General features: G+C 36.6%; 1 protein-coding gene across 1 annotated transcript; it reads right to left on the bottom strand.

Annotated features, from left to right (window-relative positions):
• Positions 1-884: 884 nt before the first annotated feature.
• On the bottom strand, positions 885-17,757 carry LOC139765177 (CAAX prenyl protease 1 homolog). Its single transcript, XM_071692445.1, has 8 exons — positions 17,567-17,757; positions 16,495-16,641; positions 14,203-14,406; positions 10,733-10,828; positions 7,842-8,040; positions 6,521-6,783; positions 5,152-5,295; positions 885-2,856 (listed from the first exon to the last, which is right to left on the bottom strand). Exons 1-8 carry the CDS (start codon positions 17,678-17,680, stop codon positions 2,629-2,631), a joined length of 1,395 nt encoding a protein of 464 aa, XP_071548546.1. The 5' UTR covers positions 17,681-17,757; the 3' UTR covers positions 885-2,628.
• Positions 17,758-18,118: the final 361 nt, after the last annotated feature.

Here is an 18,118-nt window from a genome sequence, read left to right as displayed (position 1 = left end):
CCCTTTTGAATACCGACTCCTTATCATGCCCAAAACCTAAACCCCTTTCCACTTTGGTGAGCATTCACAATGGCACACAGCCTGGATAAATGTAAGACAAATGTAATACAAGCTTGGAAAACAACTAAAAAATTTTTTTTAGCTGTTTTCATTTGGAAAAAGGAAAATCCCACAATCATGCATACAAACTTAATAATTTCTACAACTGGTTCAAACAAACTCTTCATTTATAATATAATAACTCCTTCAGGCGTAGAAACACGTCATGAATATGTGATGAGTTTTTGTGTAGGAAGTGTGCAAAGATGGCTATGTGTGATGGTATAAAAGTTCTAAGTGGTGATGCAATGAAATGAGGCATAAAAAAAAAATAGTATGTTAGACAGTGGACGTACAGAAAATTAAATATATGAGGAGGCCTGACTGAATAAGAAATGAGAGGGTAGGAGATAGGTGTGATAATGGGAGTAAGTATGAAAGAGCTGAAGAGGATGCTTTGAAATGATCTGGACATACATAGAGGATTGGTAAAAAGCTGAGTCAAAGGGTATACATGTCAGAAGTGGAAGGAACAATGAAATGGGGAAAACTGAAGAGGAGGTGGAAGGATGGAGTGAAAGATGCTTTGAAAGCTAAGGGTCCAAACTGATGGGTGTGAAGCGTGCATGTGGTAAGAGTAAACTAGAGCAACATGGTATTTGTAGGGGCGACGTGCTCTCAACAGAGTAAGCCAGGGTATATAAAGTAGTCAGGGAAAACTACCGCAAGGTTTATGAAGCCTGGTTGTGGAAATGGGGCTTTGGTTTCAATGCTACTTATGCAATTATCAGATAAGGCATATATGTACAAAAAGTACATAGGTAAGAAGGAAATTCAACCAGGGAAACTTGTGAATTACTTTTTTTGCAAATAATTTACATTTGTGGTTCATTAAAGGTATCCAATAATTTTAAGCTAGTGAATTCTTACTTGCAAATTCTCTCTTAACCAAATTTTTCAACACCAAAGGTATTTCAAAATTCACCTTAAAATAACTTTGGAACTCCATTCAGTTATATAAGAAATTTTATGAAAAAAGAAACTATACATGAGGGGTTAAGTCTTATGTAAAACTCTGTATCTTGTGCTAGATTTGTACAACAAACATACAATACACATACATGAAATATTAGAAAAAATGATTAAAGTTCTACAAAATCAATCCTGCTAACGAATCTAAAAATTCTTTACCAGTGAGCAGGATGTGAATTGCACAAAACTGCCATGCAGGCACTTCTAAATGGCTAGTTTCAAAACTCATTTGATTTTTTTCAATTTTTCTTTATAATATGAATACAGATGATTTTCTTGTCATGTGATTTTATCATTTCAACAGCTGTTTTGTCTTTTTATCTACCAATCTATTTCTTGTTGAATTTTCCCCATTCAAAGCAATGGTATACTAAATATACACAAATAATTGTAAACAAATGCCTTTTAAGTGACAATGACAATGTTATCAAGGTTACACTCTCTGATGAGTAATTGCTTAGGAAAACTGATCTAAAACTTAAAATCTTAACATACTGAACCTAAAAATATATATATCACATAAACCTGGGGGATAATTTTATACTAACAACTTGAATGATATAGTACTGTTCCACTGCATATGCACAAACACATCTACACACTGTGTACTGGTGTGGAGAGTTTCCCTAGGTGTAGTTCTTTTTCAAACTCTCTTGAATATCGAACTTCATGACCTTTTGTTACCTCAGGCAAACCTCAACACGATGGTTCTTTCATATGCAGGCAACCTCATAATTATATCAAAAAAACCCTGACAATACAGAAGCAACATCAAACATTCAGCACTACATTACAAAATAAGAACAATGGCTCATCCAAAACAGAATGTCTACATCCTCAGAAAAGTCTTCAATCACTATTGTACATTCTCAAATCACTATATAAACCCAAGACAGACTTGAATGCAGTCCGGCACATAATTCTGTGCAACAGCACTAGAGCCCTCCCACCCAAATCACTCTATAACTAACCATTAACTGAGTAGAAATAAAATGGTTATCCCTGCTTAACACTTCAGTAATCTCTACTCAAAGATACCCCCACCCTTTACAAATATAACACTGATAAAATATGCACGCAATGAAATAATCTGACAAGTACTGAACAAACAACCTTCAAACTTGGTCTTGAACTCCAACCCCCACCAGACATACACCCATTAGAAACCACACTCCCCAAACAAATACGAGTCACACTCTTCTGCTTCTCTGGACATCAACAAATCACTACAACACTATAAACATCATTTCAACACATAATGAGACCCTTCATGCCCATGACGCAACTACCATAAAGAAGAAACTGAGCACTTACTTTTCATTTGCTCGGCACTCTCTGCACATAGACGCACACACACTTCACAACACTTCGTAAACTGTGGTCCAGACTGGTGGACATGTTCAGCTTCCTGAGTGCTGGAGGAGCCTCATACGAACAAAAGGGACTCATGGGGCAGGAAGTAAGTATATGTATTCAAAACCAGTTACTTCAAAAATCTATTCCTTATCTACCAAGACATGAAAAGAAGACTTATTAGTTACTGATGGAATATTTTCATTAATCTTCCTTTTCTTTATCTTCTAGTGCACTAATTCTCTCCAATATTGGAGGATGTGAGTGATGCCATGCCGAGTATATTGGATCATAAACTGGAAAACCTAAATTGTCTTCATTTAGTTTAATCAAGGCTGACTTGAGGTTCACAGAGTGTCCTAATTTCTTGGCAAAAGCATCTGCCTGGAACTCATTATAGCGACTGAACATTGTGAGAAGAAACTGCAAAATCTGTAACAGTAAATTAAAGTACATATCAAACATCAGTTTTAAATATTTCTATCTTATTTACCAGTACCAAGAATACTATAATCAAGTCACAAAAAACTCCACTATCTCTACCTCCTACAAGTTAACTGCCTTCATACTAACATTACACATGAGATCTTAACTATTATTAATTTTGGGGGATATAAAAGCATTAAGGTAATCCACTACCCTAAGCATTAAGGTAATCCACTTTCCTACCTTTTGCCTCTTTAATAACTAGCTCATAAGCAATTCTTTCCTTTAGGACTTTAGAAACAGTATGGCAGGAAGACTGTGCTTTGCAGTGTGAATGGACAGGGCCTTACCAGCCCTTCAGTTGCCATATGACCTTCAAAGACTCATCAAATATACAACTGCATGACATTATATGTTGTTCGCAGTAAATATATGTAGGTATTTTGAAGTACTGTATGAGATGGGAGTTCCACTATGAAGCCCCATCTCCATCCCTTCCACCCCCCCCTTTTTTTTTTTCTGTGCAGAAGGTTCTGATCATGGACAGAGGTTTTGTCTTAAATGACATTTCTCATAACTAACTGCCTTTCCAGTCTTAGTTAAGTAACACATGAATAAATGGGCAGTATTTTGCAGATGACTATAAAGGCAAAGACATTATTGGATCAAGAGGGAAAAGTATACATGACACCTAAAGAGTGGACATTGTAAATGAGTCCAATGTTCTTTGTCTTTTTCTGACTACCTTGCTAATACTAAGAAGTGACTGTGTATAAAGAAAAGAAAAGAAAAATGAACTTAAGGTAATTCAGTGTCAAAAAAATTGAAATACGTCAGAGACCAATTAAAAATATAATGCTGACACTTTACATGGTTGCAGCTGGTTAAAACTGAAGGTAAAAATGCTGAAGACCTATGAGTTCTTTTAAACTTGGCAAAGACCACACTGAAAAGCTCCTACGACTGAGCTGCCTAGGAAAAGAGTGAAGCGAATAAAAAGTTTCAAAACAAGAGATAAAACATTCACTGTGAAACTGTTTACTGTTTGATAAGCTAAAGCTGAATACTGCTGTAATGTGTAGTTGCCAACTTAACATGTTGTAATAAACAAAACAGACACTTCAGATGTATTTTACGTATAAAAAAGTTGTCGACAGGGAAGCTCTGGTTGCGGTGCATTAAATATGATTGCAAAGAATGGATATGACTAATGAGACCATTTCTTCATCTGTTCTAATTACTCCCTCAATAATGCAGTTAATGGTGAACATGTATGGAAAAAGAAAAAAAATGGAACACTTGGATTACCATGTAGAAATTTCAGGAGCAGGGTTCCCATCCCCACCTCTGTAGGTTAGCAAGTGGAATTTTGCTTTACTCAACTATTATGTTCATCTATTCCAACACTCTAGCCATATATATATATATATATATATATATATATATTTCTTTTTTTTTTTCTTTTTTTTTTTTCATACTATTCGCCATTTCCCGCATTAGCGAGGTAGCGTTAAGAACAGAGGACTGGGCCTTTGAGGGAATATCCTCATATGGCCCCCTTCTCTGTTCCTTCTTTTGGAAAATTTAAAAAAAAAAAAAAAAAAAAAAAAAAAAAAAAAAAAAAAAATACATTTATTTATCAATTCTATCTATTACACATGATCGCCGTTTCCCGTGTCAGCAAGGTAATAGCCAGGAAACAGATGAACAACGACCCATCCACTCATATACACACATCAATAAATAAATGCTCATACATGTACATATACATACACATACATATCAACATATACAAAACATACACAGACCTATACATATATACACATGTACATATTCATACTTGCCTTCAATCCATTCCTGGCGCCACCCTAACCCATATTATTTCGCTTCAAATTCATGATCAACATTATTTGTTCCTTCTTGGATACATAAAAAGTTTACAGGTTTTTCACTCTGAATCATCTGTATGTCTTTACTCTTACCATACTAATCTATGAGTTTCTGATCTCTTCCACTGCCATAAATAGCTTCAAAAAGACCCAACAGTCTGTTGCTGTTTGATTTAATTTATATTCCTCTTTATATCACTATCAATGCATTTTAGCTCTGTCCTAACACCCTTACCCCAATACTGAAAAAACATTTTTGTAAACATTAGGTGTGTAGAGCACAAAGGTGAATTCTGACAAAGAAACCTACGATAACTTACCTGTAGAGCAGAACTACTACGGCAGGGGGTCACTCCTGAGTTGGAAAATTCTATAACATATAAGTGATACTTACAAAAAAGTTTATTCTTACCTCATTGTAAGGTGCAAAAACGAACTGCATGACAATGATGAGGCCAATGAAGGCAGGCTGACTCTGATGGAATCCAAAAGTCTGATAAAGCGGAGAGTACTTGTACAAAGAACCAAACACAGCAAACACCAAAAACAGATTGACCTGAAACAAAATCAGAACTTGGTTAAAAGATTATGGCTATTCGGCCGTACTTTTCATCAATTTAGAACAGTACACTATGACTACAAATAACCACTTGGTCATATAAATGCATAAACAAGAGACAAGTCATTCACTATCATTTATGAATACCATGATCTATCATATGGCAATGAAGTTCATGTAAAACTGCACTGAATGATAATAAATACAAACAAATCTAAATTTGCTCTATCAACTGAATTATCTTTTAAACTAAGCTTCCTTCACCATTATTTCAATTTTCTCTTTCCATTGGTACATATAAAAAAGAACTTTCAAATCTATATGTATATCTCTATTCATTGATAAGAAATTTTGACTTGGAGAAAGTATGCTAATCCCATGCATTCTAAAGTAACAGCATATATTTTGAAATGAAACCTGGACTTTGAAATTATTGAACTGTTTGCATACTACACTACATAATCATGCTCATATAGAAAATCAAGACAAACTAGACACCCAAAAGACAAAGTATACATAGGGCATTGCTGTATCTTAGTTTCATACTTCATACATATTTGCCATTTCCCACCTAATTCACTCACCTACATTCTAAAACCATGGCACCTATCTACAACCAAACCCTGCAGACCTTTTCCATGATTTCCCATTTGCTTCACATGCTTTTTCTCCATGCAAAAATATTCCATACATCTTTTTCTCTAGGATTTTCACCACTTTTTAACTTAAGAAAATAAAAACATGGTAAAATTACTTCAGCTCCCTATCTTACTGTTTCTGTGTTTTTAGCCTCTGGAGAAAATTTATGTCTACTGTATGGGACACTAAAAGAGCAGATTCCATCAAAATCCATAATACTAATCAATGACAAATTAATTTCTTCATTGTCCTTTTTCATTAATTATCCTTCTATATGTACAGAGTATGAAACCCTATAACGAAAGTTGTAAATTTTCACACAAACAGATGTATTCTACCCTAAATCTAATACTATACACACAATTTTCCTCTATCCTTGGGTGGTATTCTCTCTTACATTAAGGGCTGGCTTGATCTAAGCCTTTAACATCACAAGAGCAATTAGTTACTTATAAATCTTCCAAAATGGGCCAGAGTCTCATGGTTTATGGGTACTGTGTTGAATGTACAGAAGAGTGCCCCATTTCCATCAACTATCAAATCCAGAGTGTATATAGTCACTAATTATACTACAATCACTCACCTGAGAGATAATTATTCCTTTGAGAACATGGTTAAGTTTCCAGTGACCAAGCTCATGTCCCAATACAGCCAACACCTCACTTGTATTACAACCGGTCTTCTTTTCACTACTTTCTTGCTTATCGATTTCCTTTGAATCTTCATTTTCTTTCCCTTTTTCATTCAGTGGAGTGTATTCCTCCAGCAATGTATCATATAAAACAATGCGCTTGTTCTTGAAGAAGCCATAGAAATAAGCATTGCTATGGGCTGATCTTTTTGAACCTACATAATAACAAAAAAAGAAGCCAATTATTGTTAATTCATGTCCCTTCCTAATCATAATTCTTAATAGGTAAGTGCTACTTCATCCCCCTTGCCCTTATACAATGGCACTATACATGCATTCTGCCAATTCTCAGGCACCTCACCATGGTCCATACATACAATGAAAATCCTTACCAACCACTCAACAACACAGTCATCCCTCTAGCATGCTGACCTAAACACCCTACATCTGCCATCTTATCATCAAACATATTCAATTATCCTTGAAAATATTCACTTCTCGTCCTCACTTCATCACTAACAGTTACCACTTCCTCTTTTGCCCCTTCACTAATGTTCATATCTGTCTTCTTGTTGTCTTACACATTATTAATCTCCTTCCAAAATTTCTTAATCTACCTAAAGTTTACTGATATTCCATCAAATTGTATCATTAAGATGACATTTTCTATTAATGTTTCAATATAAAATGAGGATAAATTTTCAAGATCGAGAAATAAAACATGCTAGATAGATAAAAATGATGATTTACATCTTACAAGAAACCAGGAATTGTGCAGTGTGTGGAAAAGGTGATTTCAGATTATAACATTAAAATGGAAGAATGTGGGTTATATGAACATGGACTGGATTGGCTTCCCCTGGACAAGCCACACTTGCTAGCATATAATTACTCTGATGAGCAATCATTTGCTACCGCCTAATATTTGATATTTTGCAATGTTTCATTTTTTCCATGGCTCCATAATTTAATCATTACATGGAAACCATAAAAGCAAAACAATGAACACTGAAACACTAACAGTAGTAATACCATGTACAAGTTTCTCCATACATATACTTAATCCCACTGAGAATGAAAATTAAAGTAAAAAACACAAGGTATCCCTGATACCAAGAGAATAGTGTAAGAGTAAGTTGATGGTTCTGAGAGTGTAATCAGGAAGTACAGATGAGGCAAAAACTTGTAATTCATCATAAGGGAAAAAAGGAGGCCATATATGAGTATTAACGTACTTATGAAATACTAGAAAATCTGAACTTTAAATAATTACCTTCAACAACATAAAGTTTAGTTAGGGGGAATTCAATCTGTGCTGCTAACTCCTCAATCCTTGTCTTGAGATCACCTTCTGGTAGGGGTTCATACTTGTCAAAAAGTGGTGCAATATAATCTGGGTAGACTGTCATGAAGAACATTACCACAACCATTGTGAATCCCCAAAGATACAAAAAGAAATAGTCGCCACCTGCCTGTAATAAAAATACACCACATTACTAACATTACAGGAACTCTATGTGGTAATGGTACATAACTTAATGGGAAAACTGTGTCTTGAACTGAAAGGTGCCTGATTTCAGTTCAAGTTTGTTGATATCAAGTATTCCTCTCTATACTTCATTCACAATCCTTTTCATTTCTTGCAGTCATTCTTTCCAAATCCATATACATTCAATATATTCTACAATCTGCTCTTACCATTTATTGTTAGTACTATAAGCTGCAAGTAGCATTACTTCCACCAATTTCTTCTTTTTACAAAACCAGAAAAAGATGAATGCTTACTCCTGTTTCCTTTTCACTGTTTCATTTACCATCATGCATTATATACTGTATTGTTTCTGCAAGTGGAATATAATAAATATAGAGAAAATAAACTAAAGCTGTCAAAATGTGCAGCACAGCTGCTGAGAGGAGGCCTTGTCAAACAGTTTACCATCTACGTGATACATTTTGATCATACAATAAAGTGTGGGAGCACATGGGAATAAAGGAAAACAAAACCTAATGATCTGTGACAAGGTTATCTGTTAGAGGAAAGAAATAGTAGCCTAAGTTTATGGTCTATGCAAACAGATACAGGATTAAACTAGGTGGCTCCTCCCTACCTACCAATTACTCCCATCTATCATCTGGTAAGAAAATAGAGAAATAGCACCATGCTGTATGATAAAGTATACAGACAAACTATGGGAAACTGTGAATAGAAAATACATCCTGTTGGCTGCCACATATTCTAGAAAGAGAAAAGAAGCTGAGGTGTATGTAAATTACATCTCTCTCCTTAAATAGGCTTAGTTGTGGATAAATAATTAGCCATGATTTCATTAGTATAACAGAATGAAAGCACCAACAAATATACTGAAACAATCACCAAACCACAATGATTCAAGTGTACTGCTTCAAAATGAAAAAACATGCCATCCTTTATCAAAACTAGCCATTCTCATTATTCTGGATGAACTCTCAGTTTGGAGTGGTGGCAGTAACAATAACTGGCAGATAGTTGACCTACATCTGCTTGGGGAGAAAGCCAACATATAACTTTACAGCCTAAAATAAATGGATACATATTGGTTGGGATGGAAGAAAGAATCTATCTATCTATATCTCTGATGCCCATCCCTTTCAGGAACTCCCAGCAAATGTGTGGCCATGGCAAAAGAGTCTCCAATTATCCCTGTCCTTACATGCCTCCCTCGCATATAACATTCCATGCATTCTTCCTCCTTTCCTCTCCCACCAGTACTCTTCCACTCTATTTCCCCATGTCACGGGTGGTCTTTCTCAAATACCAGCCCCTTTAATCAAACTATCATACACTCTCCTGTCTTGTATTCTTTTAACATGCCTAAACCAACTCAAAGTATTATGTTTCACCCAATCTACCACTCCACAACTCATTTGCTTTGCATTCCCAGCCATATCAAATCTCTCACACATCCCCTCAGTACTTTCATCATTTCATGTAGTCATACCACATGCTCCTCTCAAATAACTTTTTTCCACAGCCTGGAATCTTGACATCTATGATTCATCCCAAGTTCATGTTTCAGCTCCATACATCAGGGTCAGGAGGATTATCCTGTCCCTTAATCCTTTCTTCATTTCTGTACTTACACCTCTACTCTTCATTATTCTATTAAGGGAACCAGTAAGCTATCCTTCACTGGTGACCACTCCCCCTCCGACATAACAGTCAATCCAGCTCTCAGTCCTTCACTTGTTGCAGCAGTGGATGACGACAGTTTTGAATCTTCCACAGCCCCAAAGATTATCAAGACAACAACTAAGAAAACCTTTACCATATACTGCTCTCTCCCACATAGCTCCTGTATGTTTTCACATGTGAAAGGTGATTAAGAGAGGCAGAACAGTGGATAGGGCTGTATTATTGCTTTGATTATATTATCTTTATTTCATTTATTATACTTGACTGCCATCTCCCACACCAGCGAGGTAGCACCAGGAAACAGACGAAGAATGGCCCATCCACTCATATACACATACATAAATGCCCACAAACACATATATACATACATATACACAGACATATACATAATCATATACTTGCTTGGCTTCATTCATTCCTGGCACTAACCTGCCCTCCAGGAAACAGCATCGCTACCCCCTGCTTTGGCAAGGTAGTGCCTGCAAAACAGACACAAAAGGCCACATTCGTTCACATTCAGTCTCTAGCTATCACACGTAAGGCAACAAAACCACAGGTCCCTATCCACATCCAGGCCCCATAGACCTTTCCATGGTTTACCCCAGACATTTCACATGCCCTGGTTCAGTCCATTGACAGCACATTGACCCGGTATACCACTCTATTCCTTGCAAACCTCTCACCCTGCCATATGTTCAGGACCTAATCGCTCAAAATCTCTTTCACTTCATCCTTCTACCTCCAATTTGGTTTCCTGCTTCTCCCTGCCCACTCCACCTCGAACACATATATTTTTTTTAATCACTTTGACAAATACAGGAAAAGAAACTGGAGCAAAGCAAAAATCTTAACAAAAAGGCTCAATTACTAATGCTACTTTCTGAGAGCAGGAAAAGCAAGCATGCATAAAGAGAGAGAACAATGGATTCTGACTGTGTCTGGGGTACACAATTTGGTTACAAATACCATTTTTTTTTTTTTTTTTAACTTACTTTGATGATGTAAACCAAGCCTGACACAACTGGGGCAGAAATAATCTGTGACACAACAAATTTCTTCAGTTTATCCTTTATGAAGAATCCTAAAGTCTGTTGGAGAGTCAAAAGACACTTTATTTAGTAAATAATTTCATATTCATGTTCATATTGGAACAGCAATACTTCATAGTCACTTCTAAGATTAATCCAACAAGTGAGAACAAAATTCCATTTTCATGTAGAATACATGGTTAATTTGTATATAGAATTACCAATTAAAGAGAGATGATTCCCTAATGTTGAACAAATTATAATCATTCTAAATACATGAAATATCAATATCATCCTTATAATTTGTCATTGTCAGAACTGCATAATGTATTAATGAAAAATCAAGAGATCATCTTATAGTAAATCTTTAGGAGTTACCATCTGTTGATTCATTTCCAATATGAGGTTTGTGCTGTCTAAACATTCGAGTTTTAAATGAAAACATTATACCATAAAACAATCTTCAACAGATAATTTGCATGATGTGATACTCTGATTCATTAAAAGCTGTCCTTCAATGGATCCTCCTTTTCAATCACATTTCATTCAATTAATATTTCTGTAGGTATTCCCCTTACTTTTGCAGCAAACTTTCCCAGATCCTCATAACTCGCATTTTCATCATCTATGATTGTGGCATAAAACTGTACGCTCCAAATCGTTTTCCATTAAAATCAATTTTTATTGATTTTTTTTTTATTTTGCTTTGTCGCTGTCTCCCGCGTTTGCGAGGTAGCGCAAGGAAACAGACGAAAGAAATGGCCCAACCCACCCCCATACACATGTATCTACACACACATCCACACACGCAAATATACATACCTATACATCTCAATGTACACATATATATACACACACATATATATACCCATGCACACAATTCACACTGTCTGCCTTTATTCATTCCCATCGCCACCTCGCCACACATGCAAAACCATCCCCCTCCCCCCTCATGTGTGCGAGGTAGCGCTAGGAAAAGACAACAAAGGCCTCATTCGTTCACACTCAGTCTTTAGCTGTCATGCAATAATGCCTGAAACCACAGCTCCCTTTCCACATCCAGGCCCCACACAATTTTCCATGGTTTACCCCAGATGCTTCACATGCCCTGATTCAATCCACTGACAGCACGTCAACCCTGGTATACCACATCGATCCAATTCACTCTATTCCTTGCCCTCCTTTCACCCTCCTGCATGTTCAGGCCCCGATCACTCAAAATCTTTTTCACTCCATCTTTCCACCTCCAATTTGGTCTCCCACTTCTCCTCGTTCCTTCCACCTCCGACACATATATCCTCTTGGTCAATCTTTCCTCACTCATTCTCTCCATGTGCCCAAACCATTTCAAAACACCCTCTTCTGCTCTCTCAACCACGCTCTTTTTATTTCCACACATCTCTCTTACCCTTACATTACTTACTCGATCAAACCACCTCACACCACACATTGTCCTCAAACATCTCATTTCCAGCACATCCACCCTCCTGCGCACAACTCTATCCATAACCCACGCCTTGCAACCATACAACATTGTTGGAACCACTATTCCTTCAAACATACCCATTTTTGCTTTCCGAGATAATGTTCTCGACTTCCACACATTCTTCAAGGCTCCCAGGATTTTCGCCCCCTCCCCCACCCTATGATTCACTTCCGCTTCCATGGTTCCATCCGCTGCCAGATCCACTCCTAGATATCTAAAACACTTTACTTCCTCCAGTTTTTCTCCATTCAAACTTACCTCCCAATTGACTTGACCCTCAACCCTACTGTACCTAATAACCTTGCTCTTATTCACATTTACTCTTAACTTTCTTCTTTCACACACTTTACCAAACTCAGTCACCAGCTTCTGCAGTTTCTCACATGAATCAGCCACCAGCGCTGTATCATCAGCGAACAACAACTGACTCACTTCCCAAGCTCTCTCATCCACAACAGACTTCATACTTGCCCCTCTTTCCAAAACTCTTGCATTCACCTCCCTAACAACCCCATCCATAAACAAATTAAACAAGCATGGAGACATCACACACCCCTGCCGCAAACCTACATTCACTGAGAACCAATCACTTTCCTCTCTTCCTACACGTACACATGCCTTACATCCTCGATAAAAACTTTTCACTGCTTCTAACAACTTTCCTCCCACAATTTTACTAAGTACAAAGAGTTCACATTTCTTCCATATCCATAAGTTATTTCCTGTGTTGCCCCTAAAGTTGTGTTTTACCTTTTTTTTTTCAGAAAAAAAAAAAGCTCTTCAAGTGGTACTACAAAGGAATATCATAATCATTTTTTCAATTTACTGAATGCTGCAGCAGTCAATGAGTTATGAATTCCCTTTTCATGGCACAAAGATATAATGTTCTAACTACCATTATATTAAGCCAATATGAATGATTTTATCACTAAACCCAAATGGTGGGCATGGTTCAGTACTTCCAACAGAAAAAAAATTGAATCATTGTCTTTGTGTTGGTCTTGTTAACTGCTTCTTGTTGAGCCATTATAAAGGTCTCAATAAAAGCAGAGAATGCAGAGATGTCATTTCATTTCTATTAAACCTGCTTTCACTGCTCTTAAATCATACAAAGGCACAGTGATAGAGATAAAATGACATGACTATACCAATCTATCTATATCTGTGTTGCATGTTCCCTGTGGGAACTCCCTCAAAGGGGCGGCCATGGCAAAAGTCTCAAAAACTGGTGAACTCCATTGCCACTTCTTAGCTTTTAATGCCTCTCCCTTAGCTGGCCATTCACAAAGGTCAACTCTAGAGCAGAAATATTACACTTTTCACAATAAAAAACAAAGGGAGAGTGATTCCTGGCAAGTGCAGATAGGACACTGAGAGATGTTGCCTTCTTCATCTCCAAGCCTGTTTTCACTTTCAACTCATTCTATACACCGTTACAAAGTTAGTGGCAAATAACATGAAGTTGATTTGAAATACTACATCCTTCATACCATAAATAAGTATGAGGGCAGCAAATGGCTGGCACCGGAGGTGTTCTTCCTTATGAAATACTTTAAATATATAAATATCAATTATCAAAGTCGAATATCTTCAGGACTATTTCAATGGTTACTTATTCAAAGTTACTCATGACTGTTTAACTAGATTTTAAATACAACATCTAGTGTTAACACAAGAAAACACAGTCACTGCCATAAATGAAGAACTTGAGACCTAAGAGACAAGCACTCTTAAAAACATAATTCCAAAAGCAATCAAATAAAATCAATGTTTTACAAATATTGTACCTTAATTTTTCAATTCTTAATCTGGGTCATCATTAGATGCTATCTCTGTCCAATATTGAAAATGAGTTCTTTTCCGACCTTCAGAATTAGCTTTCATATCTACCTTTAAAAGCAAAAAATTTCTTGAAAATAGCTTCAATATCTTAGAAAACCTTGCTTACCTGTTTGTTGAAACCATGTTTTTGCTCCACCTTGAAGGTAAAGTATGCAGACCATGGAAGGCTCACAACAGAGTTCAATAAAGATCCTAAACACACAAAAGTTACAGTCTGTGGGATTTCTGCATCAGCAGTGAATCCTAACCACTCTGAAACTCTTCCAGATGCTGCCCATAATGCAGGAAAACCTCCATAAACCATGATACCCTGGGAAAATAGAGCATTGGATAATTATTTCAAAATGGAAACATGAATGCATTACATCAACTTAGATTGTCACTGTTTATGAGTTGAGGAAATTTACTTAGATTGTCACCGTTTATGAGTTGAGGAAATTTATTGTTTATAATCAAGTAGTGGAAGTGAAACAAAATTACATACAGTGGAGGTTGGGTACACTGATAAAGGCAAATGAAACAATAAAAAATTGGGCACTAGAGTGGCAGAATAAAGCTTGTTAGAATGAAGAAAGTACAATAATGCACACATGAAAATTAATACTTGTCCATTAAAAGATATATAATGAGACTTTTAAATAGCTGGGAAGCTCTTAAATTTAGTATTCTTTCATATTCTCAAAATTTCCTAACAAACAGTATAATTACCACTATCTTTGATTTTATCCAGCAAGCTTAGGCCTGCTTTTGACTATGAATCTGAATAAGAAAAGTTTTTGCAAATAAAAGACAGCAGTTATGCCTAATTCAGAGCAGACAGACACCAGAAAGTGCTAATGATTTCAACTAAAACAATCTAAAGAGGCACCAGTTCCTGGTTAAAGACTGTTTGACTTGTACAGCTTTTTCTTTGTACAGTTTTATTATTGTTTACAACAGTCATCACTAAGGACAGTTACAGAAAACAGCACTACAATAGAACATTAAGAAAATGTATAAAAATATCAAAATACCTCACTGAAAAATTCTCGTAACTAGTTTATCTTATATGCAGCACTGCCTTAGTTCAGCAGGCACCAGATCACAAAATATCCCCAATAACTTAACTTATCCCTGGGGATAGGGGAGAAAGAATACTTCCCACGTATTCCCTGCGTGTCGTAGAAGGCGACTAAAAGGGGAGGGAGCGGGTGGCTGGAAATCCTCCCCTCTCGTTTTTTTTTTAATTTTCCAAAACAAGGAGCAGAGAAGGGGGCCAGGTGAGGATTTTCCCTCTAAGGCCCAGTCCTCTGTTCTTAATGCTACCTCGCAAATGCGGGAAATGGCGAATCGTATGAAAAAAACAACAACAACTAGTATATCTAATATGCAGCACTGCCTTAGTCCATCAGGCACCAGATCATAAAATATTCCCAATAACCGAGTTACATAAGCGAAGTTCAATACATGAAATCTAACTACCTATATTTAGCATTGGTGCCTCAATCCCCTTGGAGAAGTGGCTTCATCAAAGTTACCAAGCTGCCCTATCCAAAAACATATCTCCCAAGCATACCACATCCTCCTACGCCTTGCTGGGTACTTTCTCCAAAGTAATGTATGAAATTCCTCTCCAAGGATGCCAAGCGTCATTCCCTAATTCTATTTCTGTGTGCCTCATTATTATACATTTTTTTTTCCTACTAACCTGCATCTTCTCTACACCAGATCACTTTCCAATATTTCTCTTTATCCACCGTGTGGCACCACACCCCATCTCTCTTGTCTTTCTTTGTAATCCCATACCTCACCAATACTTACTCTGTCCTATCAGTTAACATCACAAGCAACCCTTAAAATGTATATTTCAACAGTCTGAGTCCTAGAACTGCCTAGAACACCACAACTTGGAATAGCCACATTATGCATACCTTAATCAAAACTGTCACATACACGGTCTTTTAAAATCATCCTGAGAGACACAATTGTCTTTCTTCCCTAGACAGTATTCTCCTTTACTTCTTATTCAACTGTGCCAATCCAATCTCTGAATCTACACCAAAGATTGACAAAATACTTATGTTGCCATATAATTAAAAATTAAGATGAGTTAACAAACGCGGCGATAAGACACATATGGTAAAATAATACACCTCTCAACTCCATCCTCCATCATGTGATCAGAAACAATATCTATTTGTACCACTACACAACATGATTTAGTGAAGTTATATGGAACTCAAATTCTGAGTACACGTACTGGGTAAAAGTAAACATCCCCTACAAAATAAGCAGAACATAAATATTTACCACTATATCCTTATCAAGAAACTCTGAGTTCACTGTTAGGAAGTACAAAACATATATTCACCTCAATATGCAATACACCAGTAAATTTTAGTAAATAAAAAAGACTTACTGTGCTCAAGACCTGATTGAAGGCTCCTTCAATAAGACTAAAATTACTCTTGTCAAGGCTGTATGCTCTCGCTTTGTCATATGTGACACGCTCCATGATGCCCTTCAGCTCTTTTGGTGGCTCAACTTTTTCTCGGTACACTCGACGCTAAGTGACAAAATTTGAAATTAGAGAGATCTTGATTAAAATATTACTATCAGTCTTACAAAAGTCCATATTTTTCTCTATACAAAACCCTCACTATTATCACCTCACCATATATCAATCAGTAAGATACAATGCTCTGCAAGTTCCCTTATTCTTTAAACATTACTGCAATTGTAGAACAAAATCACCCAATATCCAAAGCCATATTTGGTGCTGAAGTAAACTAATTAATTTTCACTTTTATATACAAATATACACTGCCATAAAATTTACAAATATAGTGGCTATGGTAGGTCAAACATTACTATGTTGACCCTGTTCATTTTCTCTTCCATTAAACATTATAATACTACACTGACTTAAAACTACCTTCCATTTCTGGATTACGTTGTGGTAGGGTAGGCACAGACTTCAGCAAACTACCTTCCATTTCTAGATTATGTTCAGATATGGAAGGCAGAGACCTCCTCACTGGGATTAGGTAACGCTGGTAGATCTGACCGTTTTAACATAAAATATTTCCTGGACTTAGAAATGATGGATATGAGTTCTCTGACAACTCTTACCCAACAATTTTCCTCTATATCAAAAACCTTCCCATTGTATGAGAACTTAAAACTTGTAAGCAGAAGGTGCTACACCTAACATCCTACATTCTACATCAAATCTAAAGAGTGAAAGGAACCCAGTGGCATCTTTTTTTTATCGAATGTAACTACCCAACATATGCGTCTGTCAAAGGATAAATTCTAGAAAAAATAAAAATCCTATGGGAAGTTAATAAGGTAATAAGGGAAACTAAACCGTGTCAGCATAATACAATTCTTGGTCCACTAGAGCCAAATTGTTGGCAAAGTAACGACTGCCTACACAGTGTGTTTACTGAACATACCTTCTGTTTTCTGGTAAAGCCAACTTGACTCACCTGTCTGTAAGCCAGGTATTCCTCCCACATGTAGGTGGCCCACGAGAATCCCAGGATTCCTACAAATATTTTCCCCTCCCATGTTCCCAGATCTGGAATGGCTAAAGAGATCATGGAAAACCAGCGTGATATTCAAGAAACCCCGCAACCTGGTGGTGAACTGTTTACACTCTTGCGTGTCGTGTGGTAGTTTCCTCCCACAAGGATCTTCGTACATTATTACCCAGTTGTTTAACTCTTGAAATATTCAAACTGCAAAATCTCCTTCTCAGTGTATCATATATATTCTTTCGACATTGAATTACTGTTAATGCCTTTCCTACTGAAAATTTACCGTTGAATAAAAACACTGAGTTGATGTGTAGAGACAGAACTTGGAAAAAAATTATCCCTATACGAGAAATTATCGTGCATAATGAGCGTGATAACCTTTATCCTTTTAAATATTACATTGTAATCGATTATTAGCCTCTTCATTTGTGTCATCTTTTAACTCACTGCTGAACTCTGTATGTGTATGACAGTGATATTTCTGTACGTAGGAGGTCGTGA

This window comes from Panulirus ornatus, chromosome 53 (genome assembly GCF_036320965.1).
Source record: "Panulirus ornatus isolate Po-2019 chromosome 53, ASM3632096v1, whole genome shotgun sequence".
In the NCBI taxonomy this organism is placed as follows: domain Eukaryota; kingdom Metazoa; phylum Arthropoda; class Malacostraca; order Decapoda; family Palinuridae; genus Panulirus; species Panulirus ornatus.
The sequence above is the reverse complement of the archived record's forward strand: the minus strand, read 5'-3'. Positions and strand labels throughout refer to the sequence as shown.

Excerpts from the sequence above, each read along its gene's own strand:
- LOC139765177 (XM_071692445.1), bottom strand. The coding sequence starts at position 17,680 with ATGATCTCTTTAGCCATTCCAGATCTGGGAACATGGGAGGGGAAAATA. Across the intron at positions 14,407-16,494 it reads TCAATCAGGTCTTGAGCACA|GGTATCATGGTTTATGGAGG; the intron begins GTAAGTCTTTTT and ends CTATTTTCCCAG. Across the intron at positions 2,857-5,151 it reads TTTTTGCACCTTACAATGAG|ATTTTGCAGTTTCTTCTCAC; the intron begins GTAAGAATAAAC and ends TTACTGTTACAG.